This window comes from Bombus terrestris, chromosome 5 (assembly GCF_910591885.1).
Source record: "Bombus terrestris chromosome 5, iyBomTerr1.2, whole genome shotgun sequence".
Taxonomy (NCBI): Eukaryota; Metazoa; Arthropoda; class Insecta; order Hymenoptera; family Apidae; genus Bombus; species Bombus terrestris.
In genome coordinates this window covers 1,081,438-1,097,610 of record NC_063273.1, presented here as the reverse complement: position 1 = coordinate 1,097,610, position 16,173 = coordinate 1,081,438, and the positions used below count along the sequence as shown (strand labels likewise).

Below are 16,173 nucleotides of genomic sequence, written 5' to 3'. Positions count from 1 at the left end.
GTCAAACAATCGTAACTTGGTACAAAGAATTTACCGTTATGAAACAATTATCCTGTTATAGAAGGTAATCCACGTAAATCTCAAGTACCAAGTAGTTGGGTTATTCTCAGACATTTTCAGATCCTTAATTCTTATTTGCGTCCCTAAATCCTATTCTCTTATATCAAGTATTGTCCAAACGAATTTATTTACGATACGATGCTAAAAATTCATTAGAGACCGCTCTTTACATTATGGATTGCAGGACAAAACGAATATTAAACCTGGTTTTACCCTGAGTCACTAAAATTGGGGACATTCTGCGAAGACAATAACGAAATGCGATACACCTTTTCTACTTGGTTCGTTTAGAATTTACATAGTTTGCCGACTTCGTACGGTATCGATATGGAGGCAGTTTGTTCGCTGAAAGGTATTTATCGTACGACATCTTTCTTTGTTCAAATTTTCAAAGTCTAGATTAATTATTACAATTTTTTCGATCGTATGATATCTTCGAACAGCAAGAGAGATACACAAGCTATTGAAAAATATATATAAAGGCAATTTTATAATTTTATAAATATAAAAGGTCAAGAAAACGAAGGAAGATACGAAACTGTCGATCGACGATTATTTTTCAAGTTATAAATAGAAAATTTAATTTTACACCAAATATCTATGCACGACTAGTTGGCGCTTTTCTACACAAACTTCTTTCATTCTCTCTCTCTCTCTCTCTCTCTCTCGATACTTCAAATCGTCTTCTATACATTTTCTATAATGAATGTCGTATAACGAACGTATATCCACGTCTTTCTACAGCCTGTGTATTAACGATACGATCGATGTGAGAATATTATACGTAATTTGCGCGAGGTATAACAAACTTTTAAATTAAAATTATTAGAAAATAATTCGCGATAAGATAGCGAACGGATATACGAAGACATTGGTTTAACGACATTTCTGTTACTTTTAGCGCGTTAAAAGGAATGAATCATTAACGGGTGACTGGCATTACTCACCTTCCGTCCTGCTTTATTGTTATGAAGGTTCATCAGGCTCCTCGCGTCACCCTCGACTTCCCTCGCGTCCAGAAACCTACGCGCGAACCTAACATTAAATTATAATATTAAAATCCATGCGTGTATAACAACTGTCGTGACGTACAGCGTCATAGAGGTTTTACACGCACGTGACACGTGCAAAGGGAACCGACTACGAATTCATTACGGATCGAGATAATGATCCTTACCTCATCCCGTAGGTGACGTCCGCGCTGCAACCGCCCCATTCCCAGCCATTTGCCGGCAACTCCTTCCTCGTCCTGTAAAAAGAACACCCGAACTTTGACGAACAAGCGTTTCATTAAATTGGAAATTAGGTAAGCGCGCGTCGAAAAATGTCTGCGTCGTTCTGCGTGAAATTTTTACCAGAGAGCTATTACGTTATCGCTGTATGTAACTTTTGTGTTTCTATTCGAAGAAATTCGATTCTTAACACTAGGTTTACGGGACCCGTCAATTTGACGGATTTCGAACTTCGAACTGAAATATCTCAAAAACCATAGCGCCAATTTTAACCATTTTGCATCGTAAATTAATCATTTCATCTAAAGAATTTATACACAAAATTATTTTTTCCTAGGCTTTCTAATTTTTGAAATCTGTACGTGGTATACCTATCTCTACGGGACCCGTCAAATTACCCGTAAACCTAGTGTTAATCGGATGTTATCAGGTCGTTTGAAAATGTTGCACCGTTTTTGCGAACTGATATCGTCCAACGATCTCTCGTCGACCCTCCCATGCGATCGTAATCTTACGCGATACAGAAACTAGAACGACCTTCGAATATACTTTCAAGTACGTACATAGCCGCTTTGATAACCAGCGTTAACCGGCGAAAAGAAAACGTAAAAGCAACGACAACGAGTTTACCTCACGGTCGGTTCACAACCGCATGCGGTGATGTTGCCTCTGCTGCAAGCTGCGGTCACGGCGTACGTTACACCCGCTGAACTTATTGCGTACGTGAAAGCTGCTTCCCTGCTTCCTGAAATAGATCAGTGAGAAATTTCCTGTTAGATCTAACATCGAAGCAGTCCAGTCTGTCCAGTTTGCACGATAGGTAGCAAACGTGTATAGGGATTTCCAGCTATACGTAAAAACGTGGTAAGAACGCGTGGCAGATAGAGTTACGATAGACGGTACCATCCTCGGAACAATACAAAGAAGAGCAGGCTGTTTTTGAAAGAAAGCGTTAATTGTCTGTCCCGGTGCACCTGGACGCTTACTCTTTTGTACGTTCGACGGGTGTTTGGCAATCTTTCGATAAAACGTTGAAACTTTTGTTGGAAAGACTCGCGTCGAATCTTTCGGCGTCGATTCTATTTCTTTTTTCCCTATAAATTCTAATATAAATCCTATTTTCCAGCGTTTCACGAATAGATACATTTACATAAGAGCGAACATAACTCTACGCGAAATTATTCCGCGTAGAATTCCTAATACTTTTCAGTTTTATTTTAATTGTCGTACTTTATGCAAATAGAATTCTATCGTTTCCAACAACTTGGCCGCGAATGGCTATGCAAATCCATATTTGTACGAATCCAATTAAAGAACTGGAATCTAAGAGATTCGTTCTATCTGCTAAATACGACAACGAGTATTTCGCTTTGAACGTTTTATGCGCTCTTGCATATTATGCGCGTTCCTCAAATTTTCTACGAACGCATAAATCTTTAAACTCGGCTAAAGCTTATACTCGGTCTTTAACTCAACTAAAAATGTCCGACTCTCTCCGCAAATGTTGCAACTTTGGATTATCGTTTCTACCTCGTTTTACATTCGCGAAGAAAACCTACGTTCTTCGTTGCGCGATCCGAAGATGGCATTTATTAAGTGCGAGGCTGCATTTTTGTCCAATTCGTCCGCGTGGCGCACGTTTTAATCCACGTCGCGCGATCCGATCTACTTCATTTCGTCGACAAGCATGATACATCAACGGCGCAAGCCCACACTGTCCCCTGGCGTTTCCGTCACGCTAATTTACAGCTTTCCGACACACGTAGGGTCGCGTAAAGCGCTAGCACAATTAATTACCCGCGGAGCTCTTTCAGCTCGTTTGCCATGCTGAATGAGTTACCGCCGCGTTCCTTTCTTCTCTCGATGTTTTTTTCCCCCTTTCCTTTCGCCTCAGCTCGGTCGCTCCTCGTTCCAAACACCTACGCGATACCGTCCCGCGTCCAAGTTGATTTTGCGCTCGCTTGGCAGCCATCAACCTCGGCCAACTTTAATTCGAACGTCAGGCTCGCCTTTTACACCGACGCCTAATTATCGCGCGAAATAAAACTGCAAAGAGCCATCCGATGGATCCGGAGGCGATTTTATGGAGTTTGACGAAGCAATCTTCACGATGCATCGTGAATATCGTGGTACGGTTTTACGCATCGTGGCTTTGATTTCTCGATTAAGGGTTTCGCTTGATTTTTATTGCCCTAATGGAACCACCAAGTAGACTCGATTTTTTCAACTTCGATCAACTAGTTTCATAGATATCTATCCTTTTTCGTAAATGTAACAAGTTTCCAGACGTTCTTTATTCGCTGCTTCGCTAACAATTTTAACGATATTACGAAATATCCGTTTGCAGACTCGCAATTAGCGTTAACTTCTTTTTCGTAAATGGAATCGTTTTGTCCTATTCCGTCGATAATGATTTTAAATCCTAGAAACGTTCTAAATTAAAATCTATTACTGTTCATAGACGTATCTTTCGAACGTATCTATAACGAATCTTTCTAAAAGCGCACGAAAACATCGATCGATGTTCGTTACGTTCGTCGAATCATAATTCACGATCACGCGTTCATGCGCATCGCGAAAGCGAACAGAGGTACGTACTACGTGACATGTGCTTTCCAGTCATTTGACGTGATTTTTACCGCTGATTCTGATCGATCCACGTTATCGTGGCAGTTACCTTGTAAGCAAAGACCGATGCATCGGTTCTTCTTCCACGATCGAAATTGTTCCAGAACAAAAAACGGTAAAATATCGAACCCTCGATAACCTAACACCTTTTGTTTTCTCGCATTCAAAGGTATTATAGAAAAGGTAGTCATTTTCGAGGTTATTTCGTTTATTGGAATGATTCATTACAAAGTGAGTTGGCCAGGGTTTATTGCTAGAGTAAAGAGGGACGGTTAGAGTTCGAACGATACTGTTTGCCGTGCGGATTTGGACCGGCTTGATTCTATGCGTAGTAAACCCAACTTCAATGAACCGTCGTAAATTACCGAATTGCAAATGGTTTTTCCTTCTTTGGAATATTGTTATGGACTATTGGACAAAGTAAACGTTATGTTTCTTTTAATTGCTGCCATTGCCATATTTTTTAATATTTCTCCGTGAAAATTTTATACAATATTCTTCGAATGTCATACTTTAATGTACTATTGGTTTTAACGAAGAGATTTTAACTGTGTCGTCACAAATAATTCAGAAAAACATGCCTTATTTTTGTACGAATTAATCTTAGCCTCCCCTTAATAAACGCACAAGATATCGACAGTTCAATTCCTCAAGTAGGAATAATCTTACAAAGCGTAGATCGAAGTGTAAATAAAATGAATAACCAAGTTTGGATTTACGTTATAGGGATTATATTTCGATTACCCGTGCGATGTATGTTTCTAGATTAAAATTCATGGTTCACCTAATAGTATGTTTCTTGATTATATATGCATCTTCCGGTACGTTATATCAAAGGAATAATTTCAGGCGAGAAAACTTCATGGTAAAATAGTATGACAGGGTAGAATATAAGCGTTGTCAACGAGCATATAAAAATATGCGATACATCCTTTATGAACGTGAAAACATTTATCGAGAACGTACGTATGAATAATTCATGTTTAATAATAACGCAGAAAAGTGTTCTCCATGATAGATGAGTATATATATTTTATGCTTACTCGAAACACAGCACGAGAGCATTTGAATAAAATTCAATATATTTGTTACAGTCTTTTCTCGATGAGCTAGCCTCGATTTATTCCGAATTTTTGATACAGCTGTTCATTTTTGTCGAACTGGAAATTCGATCTGGAAACGTACAGTTTGAAACCGTAGTTTTAGCTTTGACGCGAATGTTACGTAGTGTCTTATTTGTAGCAGCTTATTAGATTCATATTAAAAACTATGTCATTGAAACTGGAGAATAACTGGTTTGGTCGATTCATGCGAAATATTTGTTACACATTATCCGTATCAAATTTTTGTCATTAACGAAAGATTTTTTATCCGAACACCTTGAATTTACAAATCTTTTATCTTTATACCTATATCCCTAAGAACATTTCTACAAATTATATCTTACACCCGATCGAATTTTGATTAGAATTTCTAATTACTTTGCCCGTCTTTGCTCCTGTTCGTTGCCGCAATTTTGCTTCAATTTTCGAATTTTCGTTAATTTCTTCAAAAGTTATCGCATCATCGAAGAACAATTTGTTTCTCGTACGATAATATATTACATTGCTACAACGTTAACGCAACAATATCAGAAAATAATATTCAAATAAAAAATGCTAATAAAGCAAAACGTCTCGTAAACGTACTCGAATTTAAAAGTACGTAAATCGTTCTCGCGTCGATCATCGTACGCGTAAAGATTCTAACATAACGAAACGATATATCTACAAACATATATATCTATGGTGTCTAAAAAACGCCTTCCAACATGATCATACATCAACAACCGGATAAATTAAATCATCCTTCAGTTGCATTTTACCTCTCCGCGTGAAAGTGACGTGCGAACGCGAGTCAAGAAACACGTCGCGAACTGACCGATGAAATACATCGCGTGCAGGCGACTACACGAAGGTATGCGGCTCGTGATCCACCCTTGATGCTCTTATTGTCTTCGACGTGGTCCTCGTCGCTCTGACGGCCGATGGACGAGGAAAATGGACGCGTTCACGCCGGGCGTCATGATCGGCCGAGCGACTCGTAGTCACGGGTTATAACGCGGCCGAGATCCGTATCTCTTGCCGATCGGCTCGTTGATTTATAAGACGCCAACGAGCAGATCGGTATCTGCCGCTCGTTCCCGCGTGTCTCGATGCATCCAATTTATGTAGCACGCGACATCCACGCCGAGTCGAAAATGCTTCGGAGGATTCGTGCTCGCGTATTCCATATAAATTACCGTAGCACGCGTTCTATGCGAATGTTTCTTTTTTCTCTCTTACGTGTCTCTTTTCTGAACGTTCTTTTTCGACTTTTAAGCACGAAAGGGATGCTTCACGGTAATTTCGACACGGGTTGATATCATTTTATGGCGGTGATTTCGTAACGCGTAGGTTCTCGCATGCCTATAAACGACCTTTGTCGTAATTTTTCTTTCGATTTATCAGCGATCGATTGCCCGCTTAATTTATTGCGATTACAGAGGACTAGGAGATTCTCTATCATTTTCGAGGGTGCTGAAACTCTTTATGGGTCGTGTTGCCATAGGGGATCTTGGTTGGAGTTTCTCTTTTACATTGCTGATCAATTATCTATTAATTTATTATATTCGCAGACTCGTAGGAGAGTCTCTATCATCTCGTAGGGTGCTGAAATTCTTTATGGATCGCATTGCTACAGGGGATCTTGGTCGCAGTTTCTGTTTTACATCGGTGATCGATCGTCTATGAATTTATTACGCCCGCAGAATTATATCGTAGGAGAGTCTCTATCATTTTCGAGGGTGCTGAAATTCTTTATAGATCGTATGGTTATAAGAGATATTGGTCAGAGTATCCGTTTTGGTGTATCGGTGTATCAGACGATAAATTATTATATTATATCAGATTAAATTAAGCACGATTAATTATAAAATAAAAGTAACGCACGATCGATAGTTCGCCGAATAGGGACTTTGAACATTAACGAGCGCGAATTTCTTTTTTCCTTCGCAACAATCTCGTTAAAAAAGAATTTTATCATTTGTTTGGAAATGTTTATGGTCTCCACTTTCATTCATACAACTTTCACATATAATTAGCGATAAAATGTTCGCTTTCACTCGAGCGAATTTTTCCCCTAACCATTGTACCAGTTACCCGAATAAAAGTCGCGCTCTTCGAAATATTTCGATCTTCTTCGTTTTATTCGTTTTACATATACCGCGTGAACAAAGTTTCCAGAAAAACACACGATAATACAGGAAGTTGGTTCTTCTTGATCTACGAAGTTTTCCCTAAATTTCTAGATTTTCACAAACACCCGAAAGACGTCACTGAGCACACCGATCGGTTATTTTCTCTCTTTCAAAAACTACTTTCTTAATTACTCAAATCGATAGACGATACTCTCGGTGTCGACCAACTTTCTTACTAATTACCGTCAAATAATACCGGCATAAGTATACCTAACGTTTTACGTATCGGTACCTACTCTTCGTTTCCTCTTTGGACGTAAGAAATTGCCAATGGAAAGATACAATTGCTTGGAAAACGTCTTAAAGGACGCGATAGAGATACAACGAGAAAAAGTAGAATCTAAAATACGATCTAACGATACGACAATCGGCCACGGTTCATCGTTGACAGGAAGATTACCTTCGCAAACGTCGTAACGTCAACCAACGGCCCGTGGATCGTTCTCCACGAGGTTGGCGTCGATTTATCGAGCAACAGGTCGTTTTCCCCGTGAGCGGACGTTGGATCGTATACGCGGCGACGCGGAGGACTGTTAGGCGAGTGGATCGGTCCCGGGCCTGATGAATTTATGCTCCAGCGTTTATGTCAAAGGACGGCAGCGCGTACATCTATTTAGTGTCGGAAGAGGGTAACGGGGAAATTTATCGTTTCGTCGGCGTTCACGGCGGTGGCGGCGGCGGCTGCTGGAACGGGCGGAGGAAACGGAGGACGCTTGCCTTTCCATAAATTCATTTCAGCTGTAAATCGTGAACGCGAAATGAGCATCGCGTCCATATTAGGACGCAACGCGCGCTGATTTCGAAGAGCAAGCCTCGATCTATTTGCGCACTGCGTTATACAAGGTCGCACGTATACGTATACGCGTGTATATCGCGTTTCTTTCCTGGCTACTTATTAATGTCCGAAGATGTTACGAAGGATTCGAAGTATCTGACCAGTCGGTGAAATTTATGCCGGCTTTATAAATATATATGGTATTTCGAGTCTATTGATTTTTGATAAATCGCGTCGAACGCTAAGATTAGAGAAAGAGCGAGAGAGAAGTTTAGTTTATCGATTCGCATTGAAATTTGTTGCGTCGAATAGCTGTAACGTACGATGGATCCTCGCATAACGCCAAACGTAGACGTTGAATACAAATCGGAAATCGATCTTTCATCGAGACTTTCTCCGTCTCTTGGCCCATAAGATATAAATATAAAAGGTTAATTAAAATTTCTTGACGCATGCGAGCGACAACATAAATCTCCGATATTTAATCTCCGCTGCTATCTAGAATCTACGCGTGCTCGAGTAAAAACGGTACGAGTATAATCATCGACAGAGAGTGTTTCTAAATTAACACGTAACCGGTGGTACCCTAAGTCGAGGCAATAAAGCACGGAGTAAAGCCGAAAAAGGAACGGGCCGTGTTCGCGATCGATCGGTGGGATACGGAGGTCTTTTAATTTATATCATCGTGTTTTAAGTGACTCGTATGATGGCCTCGAGAAATTTATAAGCGACAGCCTTGTTTACGTGGGCGATTGTTTACGATGATCGAGGGGTACCAGTTAAAATTTAGCAACGAAATTTGATTTCGTCATGGTGTCGACTATTCGATTACCTGCTGTCCCTGCATCTTGGAAACGCGACGAGTATAAAAGCGCGTCTATGTCTTTTTCCGTGGCTGTTGCATCTGTTACTCTCATTATTTTATATATGGGAACACGATCATTTACTTTCAAATCTTTATTTTAAAATATCTTAACTAATTCGAGCAATGGTCATCGATCGACGAATCGTTTGTCGCTATCGTCTTTGTTTCGTGCGCGTTTACGCTTTACGAACCACTCTCGAGGTGTACTTTGTCGCGAGATACGAAATGTTTGCTCGCGAACAATTTTGTAATAGATGCGCGCGTGGGTATAGGTACAATTTGTCGATTTGTACTTGTTCGGTGAGTCAGGAACGGTTGATATCGGTTACCGGAAAAGACGATCGGAAAAATTAAGTTTCGTCGTCTATACTATATATCGCTGAGTTTCAGATTTTTTCTGTTAACATACAATTGTAGGAAGTTGAAAAATTGCAAAATTCCTTTCCTCGTATCCTTCGTGTTTCCACATTTTTATAAGTCTAAGAATCAGCTACAAATAATGTCATCGATTCTTTTCGCGTCGCATTTCTCTGGCCAAGTGCGACATAGATCTCTATCTTATCTGAAACTGTTTCATTTTCATCGAAAGGACCCCGGTCTCAAAGGACCGGCGTCTCTACGCTACAAGCTGTTGGCAAATGGTCTACTTTCACGCGCGAATCGAGCCAGGATCGTGGCGAACCGAACGCACGCTTGCTCGGACGGAACCAATGATTTACGTCGCTTCGCGAGCGTTAGTTTATTATCGTCCGCGTTTATGGTGCTGCACTTGATAATCACGAGATCTTTCTCTGTAACCGGAAGACAAGCTCGATTCGTGTTCGCCGTTTAATTTATCCCCTGTTCTATTTCCATTCTGGCTTACTCGAAAAAATTCCGTTAAGGTTGGATTTGCTGTAACCGTCAGGCGCAACGTTCACATCGACTTGGGCAGACCGCTGCTACAAGGTGATTCTATCAACGACGTTGTCGATGAATATCGACATCGATAAATGGAATTTAACTAAACGTACAAAGTTTATTACGTACAAAGAATCGAAAACCATTCACTGGAAAACAAAAGTACGACTTTTCGCATCGCTGTGCGCGATATTCGCCGCACAAGCATACGCTACATCAGCCTGACGCGCGTAATAGATCACGTAAAACTCCACCTTTACGTATTCGCTATCGAATCAAATCGATTGAAACTGCGGTCGAAGACCAGTCCTGCAACAGCATCGTTCGTTCGAAAGCCGATCGCCGGTGAGACAAGACGTTTCCCGCGCGACGATCGAGCCGCAACAGCGAGAGTACACGCTAATTAGCTGTCGCCTAATTAGCGCTCGGCGATATACGAGCGATCCGAGACGCTCGCGGCGGTAAAACTGGAACGAAACGGTCCTGACAAGCGCTAAATCTCCACGACGTCCGGCATCCAGGACGATCGCGACCGCGATCATTCCGGGTCCCGACGTTGATAGCAGTATTTCAAAACGGTGATGCGTCACACTTCCACCTACAATAACATTGTCCGTGGCCGGCGTTGCGCTCGCGGGACGTTGTTATTATGCCCTCGCGATTTTATGCCTCGCGAGCGATCTTATTAAAGGTAACGAGCACGATCGTATCGCGTCCAAGCAATAAAATACCAAGCTCCGGTGTCTTCTTTCCCTTTTCCATTATGCGAGTCGTTTCAACCCCTGAGGAAAGAAAAATTGCTAGATTTCTAGTTCAGCTTTGCTTATCGTAGAAGGGATCGAGTTCCTAAAGATGTCCGCCAGGTGATTCAATTTGTCTAACGAAAGATGATTCACTTTCAATGATTTTTGATTTGTTTCTGTTGGCTTTTTTGGGGGCGGGATATGGAAGACGCGAAAGTAGAAGAGACTGAACCAACGTTATCAGCGATATGTATTTCAAAAGTTACAAGGTACGAGTTATCAACGATAGTAAATTCTGTCGAAGCAAAGTTTTTACAAAGTAAACGTAAAATTCAAAATATTAAACTTATACATGGGTTCAAAGATCGAATAATCGACATTTTGGGGATGTTTTAACGTACAGATAGTTAAAACGTATCGTCCTTTTAAATCCTATTAGGATCCTTCGTAATATTTCCGTTAAGTATCCAGTTATTTCTGCGTTTTATATCGCAAAATTTAAAACTCGGCTCTTAAGCAAAAGTCTGAATTTCAATCTTTATCTTTCTCACCTTCGCCAAGCAACGCGCTATTCCGAGCAATATCGTTTAAAAGGGTGACTGAAAGCGTCCCTCTCGAACTTGACAAATTCACAGTCCTCTTCGCGCGTTATCGCGTCCCAAGAGAAGTAGCTGCTGTTAGAAAACCAACCCAAATGGGAACGTTTACATCGTGCGTCATGTTAAAGCGTCATTGCAATAGCAACGGCGTTTTTCGACTGCCGATTTCTTATTTTTATTTCTACGCTGCGTTAAATTATTTTATATCAACCGTTGGACTATTCGTAGCGTCGATGTCTTCGAAAGCTTTCCAAAAAACGCTCGCTAAAGAGAAAAAATTGAAAAAAAGTTTTTAATCGACGAATTTCTAATTTAAAAACCCATCTTTCGGCGATATACGCGTTTTACGTTCAAAACTTTGACAACTCAACGACCGGTTTTTATATAATCTCGAAGATTATTAATGGCGTATCGTAATTCACGCGTAAAATTTACATAAAAAAGGTGTTCAGAAAATCAGATTAAAAGACGAGAGAAACGAACGATTTCTCCATCAGTGCGAAATCGTATATCTTTTTTCTCTAATTTGAAAAACAACGGCTACGAGTTGCGGTTCTAAGAAGCGGGCTGATAAAAAAAAATCTGACCTGTGATTAAGCACAGTTAGTCATTAGCCTCTTGTTGCTCGGGTGGTGCAGTGACTCACCGGTGTACCGAATTTAAAATTAATTCCGTTCGTCTGCACGCGAGCATCGTGCTTCTAAATAGTCATTAACGCGAAACTCATTGGCGCTGGGCGTGCCAGCGTGGAACGGCGCTGTTTTTTCGGACCAACCTGGCCAAAAGGTCGCTCTATCGTCGGTCGAGAAGCCAACCGATTGGCAAAAAATCTCGCCGTAGATCCCTCGCGAAGCCCCAGATTCTATCGAGTTTCATCGCAACGATTAACTCCAAAATTGAAAAGTAGAGAAAAGCGATAACGTTGAAATTTAGCAATATTTACTTGGTCAACTTTTTACACCGAACGTACTTCTGAGAGTAATTTATTTTTTCTTTTGAGAATCGAATATCAACGACGTACCTGGAAATCCGATAAAACCAATAAAAAATGAAGTTGATCTTTTTTGACTTTCGTGTGCCTCCTTTATTTATGTGGAATGTTTCCAACCAACTTCTTTCTTAGATGAATTCGAGATATTGTCGCGTATTTTTTATCCGAACGATCTAAACGCGGTAGTTAAGTTCCCGCGAAGTTTCGAAGCTCGATAATCATATATCAACAGCAACTTCTGTTTCCACCGAATAGAAAATATCTGATTTTAAGCGAAATCTCAATCTAGCGGAGAAGCGAGCACCTCATTAGCATAATCGCGTCGTTACATCTTGAAAACTTGACACCAGTTGTTTTATGACGCTCGAGTATTTTTGTTCGGATTGTTACACAAATGTTTACACGTGTACGATCACCCACAAAAGCATCAACTCAATCAAGTACAAAGAGGCAACTTTTATTTAAATAAAACGCTACCAAAATTCATTGTAAATTTAGCGTATCCTTTTGAGCTAATTAAGAGTATTTCGTTGCCTTATACAATTACAAGAACGTGTTATGTTTTTTGCTATCGCTATCGCTAAACCATAAATCGCGTTGATATTTTCTAGAGATCTTGTCTCGTTCTTAAATTAACTCTTAACTTGTCTCGCGATGCAATTTGGTAAAAATTTATGCTCGTAAAGAGCATATCTAATCGTAGAACGTAAAGATAAAGATTTTCACGACCTATCGTAGATCGATCTTACAAATTTGTTGAAATATGAACGAAGATGTAGCGGAAAATCTAAAACTTTTTACAATTTCGAACTATTCGTACGCCATTCGACAATGGAATCGATCACAAACAGGTCTAGTAATTCTATCTTTCGATTGGTTATCCTTTCTTTGGATCGTGCTCCGTATTCTCGATGAAATTCGATAACCATGTAATCGATAGACGTCGGTAAGATTTATGCCTTCCTCCCTTATTCCATACAACTGTATAAAAGTCTACCTTTGGTAGGAGATTTCGTGCAATTTACCGATCTCGCGAAAGCAATCTCATGTATTTCTTCTTTCTTTCTTTCTTTTCTATGGAATTGCCTAACCGATGACAGCTGTGACAAGGTGAAGCGGCAGTACACGTACGCTTCATTAAAGAGCACTTAAGCGTCTCGACATCGGGAAGGTGTGCATTTGAATAGATAACATCGTGTTGACATCTGTATATTGACCTTTGTGAAATGTCAGCGTAATGCGAAACACTCGCGCGTCGCCCTTACACGTGTATGCAAACCCAGGAAAGCCTGAAACGTATGGTTTTTAAAGCTGCTTTGCATATCGATGCGAGACGTGTATTTCCCTTTTTCGTTTAAATTACATTACGTTCTGCCGGTAGGATCGTGGAAGGCGGCATGATTTTAAATCATCGCCGTTTATCGTCGAGAATTGTAAATTAAACGAATCTGTAGAATATAAAAATTGTAGAATTATTTACATTTCTTTAGATATTTATTCGTGTTTAAAAAATTCGTAAAAGCAAAAGTGCAAAGAACAGTTTCGCTTTGAAATTATCATTTACGCGATTTATTATATAAACGAAGCGAAAAATATTCCCAAGTTCTTGAAATATTTGATAATATCAGCCGTACTCGATCGCGTTGCGATGTATCTCGTCGACGAAAATACGAAAAATCATTAGACGCGATTTAACGTAGAAAATTATAGATCAGACGTTAAATCGAATTCTTTGTCCGAAAATATCGCTTCGCACCAAGTCCATTCTCTCGTCGTTGGTACTCGACCTTAAAGCTAAAAGGTAGGTTTTCCACGTAGGGAAAACTACGGCCCTTTTACACCAATTCTCACCTCGCTAACTACTCTAATACATCTGACCTTAGCCGTCGTTCATCAAAATGACCAAGACAAACTCGTATTTACGAGCGCGTATTTTTCTTCTGTATTCCAGCAGAGACGATAACCACGCTTGTACGTATAAATTAAGATCATCTTTGATTTCGATAAATAGAAATTTGGTAAATCGTGTCATCAAATAGCAATAAAAAAATTACCCAAAAATTACGCTATTTCAAATCCCTTGTTCTATAATTACCAAGCAACCTTTCTTTTTTTTAATTTTACGACTCGTCTAGGAACGACGTGTCTACAAATAGAGATATCCGTTTAACGAATGCAACAAACTGACCAAGTTCGTTATTTTCATGGCAGAAGAAACGTATAGAGACTCTATGGACATGGAATGACAGGATAGTTCAAGTTACAAGATCGACTCCTCCACTGGTTCGACAAATTCGCGAAGTGAGCACGTGTGGACAGCCGATGGTTTACGATCGATTCAGAACGGAATCCTTTTTCGTAGAGGAGCATGCAGCTTGTAACGGATACTTTGTAAGCGAGATCGCAATGAATTGAAACCGATTCTTGTAAGGCGAGTTGAGTGGCTTGTCTCTACCTCTCTCGGAGCCGAATCCGGCGTGTGGGTGCACCGGCACCGCGGAAATTTATTATCGTACGTTGGTTCTCGCGAATGGGTCACGATAAACTTGTAAGAGGAGAGTACGTGGCCCGAGAGAATCGTGTAATCGACGCGTTTCCAGTTGCGTCACGTTGCCCAGGCGAAATTTTACCGTCTAATAACGACAGTTCTAGCCTGACGACGTTCCACAGAGTTTTCTTCGTGTTTTAACGTGTCTCGTTTTAAAACGTCTAGACAACTTGTATTTAGCATAATGAAACGTACTACGGGGTTTTATCGCGGCTGTTATAGTAGCTGTAAACGAATGTGGTTAAAGTGGCAAACGTCGTACAGAATGTTGATGAAGCGGAGAAACGTCCTGAATGTTAGGAATCTTGCTTACGTTGCGTTTCTGCTTTCGGTAGGAAGATTTATTTAGTGGAAGAAGATAGGTTCGTTCCTCCTTCCTCGTAAGGTACGATTTTTTACGTACATTTACATATTAAATCGTCGATTTTGTCGCGGTACGGATCATATCACGGGGGTAGTTTCCCGTATCGTGGTTTTAAGATACGGAACGATTCCGTGTTTCAAAATGTATCATTCGTTTTGGAACGACGAATGTCGAACGTATTCGTGAAAAAAAAAAAAACAAGTAGCCGTTTCTTCGACGGATTTTCTCAAATTTCTTGTTAAATGTTAAGGCGTTGGAGAATTCCGTCGAAAGTTCTTCTTTCGATAATTCAGACGGACGGAAAGTCTTTAAACGTATAGAAAGATCAATAGAAAGATAATCAGAGGCGTTAACGGATAACGGAAAGTCATAAAATTCCTTTGGACAGGGTCCAAAAGCTTGGTTTCTGCCTACGCTTCGTTTCACTCGGATCTTACGTTGCTTTCGTACGATTTTTCCACTTTACGATATCCCTCGACGATAAAAAGCTCATAATAGCGAATAGAAATTAGTTATCGTATTACTCGCTATGAAACAACGGTGTCAACTCGATGGATCCAGACGGCGTCGATTTGTCCGCGTGGGTGCGGCTCGAACGATCTGTGACAAACGGCAGCGAGGTGCGAATGAACTTTCAACCTCGCGGCGAACATGGTGGAAAAGGAGAGGAGGAACAAGGGGAACAGCCATTGCGGGAGGTGATGCCAGGTGTTGTTGCGAGCAGATAAATTTTTCTCACGGCGAAATAAAGATCTTGTCGGACACGGGAGAGTACAAGACGGAAACATTGCTGCGTGGTGGCAGGACATGCCTGTTCACCGAGATAACCTCGGGTTTCAACGACCGCCTCTCCTCGTCTTCCTTACGTCCTTCCATCCCACCACGCGCCCTTCTCTCTAGCTTTTCGTCCTTTTTTCGGCACCCACACGACGGATTCGTCCCTTGATTCGCCACTCTTCGTCGTTGATTTCATCCAGATCCAACGTCGATCTTCTCTCTTCTGCGATTCTCGACGACGGATCAACGACGGATTCGAAGAATGGATCGATCGTGCGTTTGTTAACTTTGTTCGTGTCCAGATGTTTTCCAGCCAATCGTATTCTATTCAACGATGAAAGATATGCCAACTCTTCGCTCTAGTCTTCGCTCTAGTCTTCGCTCTAGTCTTCGCTCTAGTCTTCGCTCTAGTCT

General features: G+C 40.7%; 1 protein-coding gene across 3 annotated transcripts in view; it reads right to left on the bottom strand.

Annotated features, from left to right (window-relative positions):
* Positions 1 to 16,173, bottom strand: part of LOC100646705 (protein Wnt-7b) — a 117,380-nt gene that overhangs the window by 2,952 nt on the left and 98,255 nt on the right. For 2 of the 3 annotated variants that reach the window (XM_048406121.1, XM_020863285.2), the window contains exons 3-5: positions 1,923 to 2,037; positions 1,238 to 1,309; positions 1,008 to 1,095 (exon numbers count right to left, since the gene is read on the bottom strand). In XM_048406121.1, coding sequence (XP_048262078.1) covers positions 1,008 to 1,095; positions 1,238 to 1,309; positions 1,923 to 2,037 — 275 coding nt within the window. The remainder of the gene's footprint in view (positions 1 to 1,007; positions 1,096 to 1,237; positions 1,310 to 1,922; positions 2,038 to 16,173) is intronic. The other variant, XM_048406120.1, reaches the window with a different exon arrangement.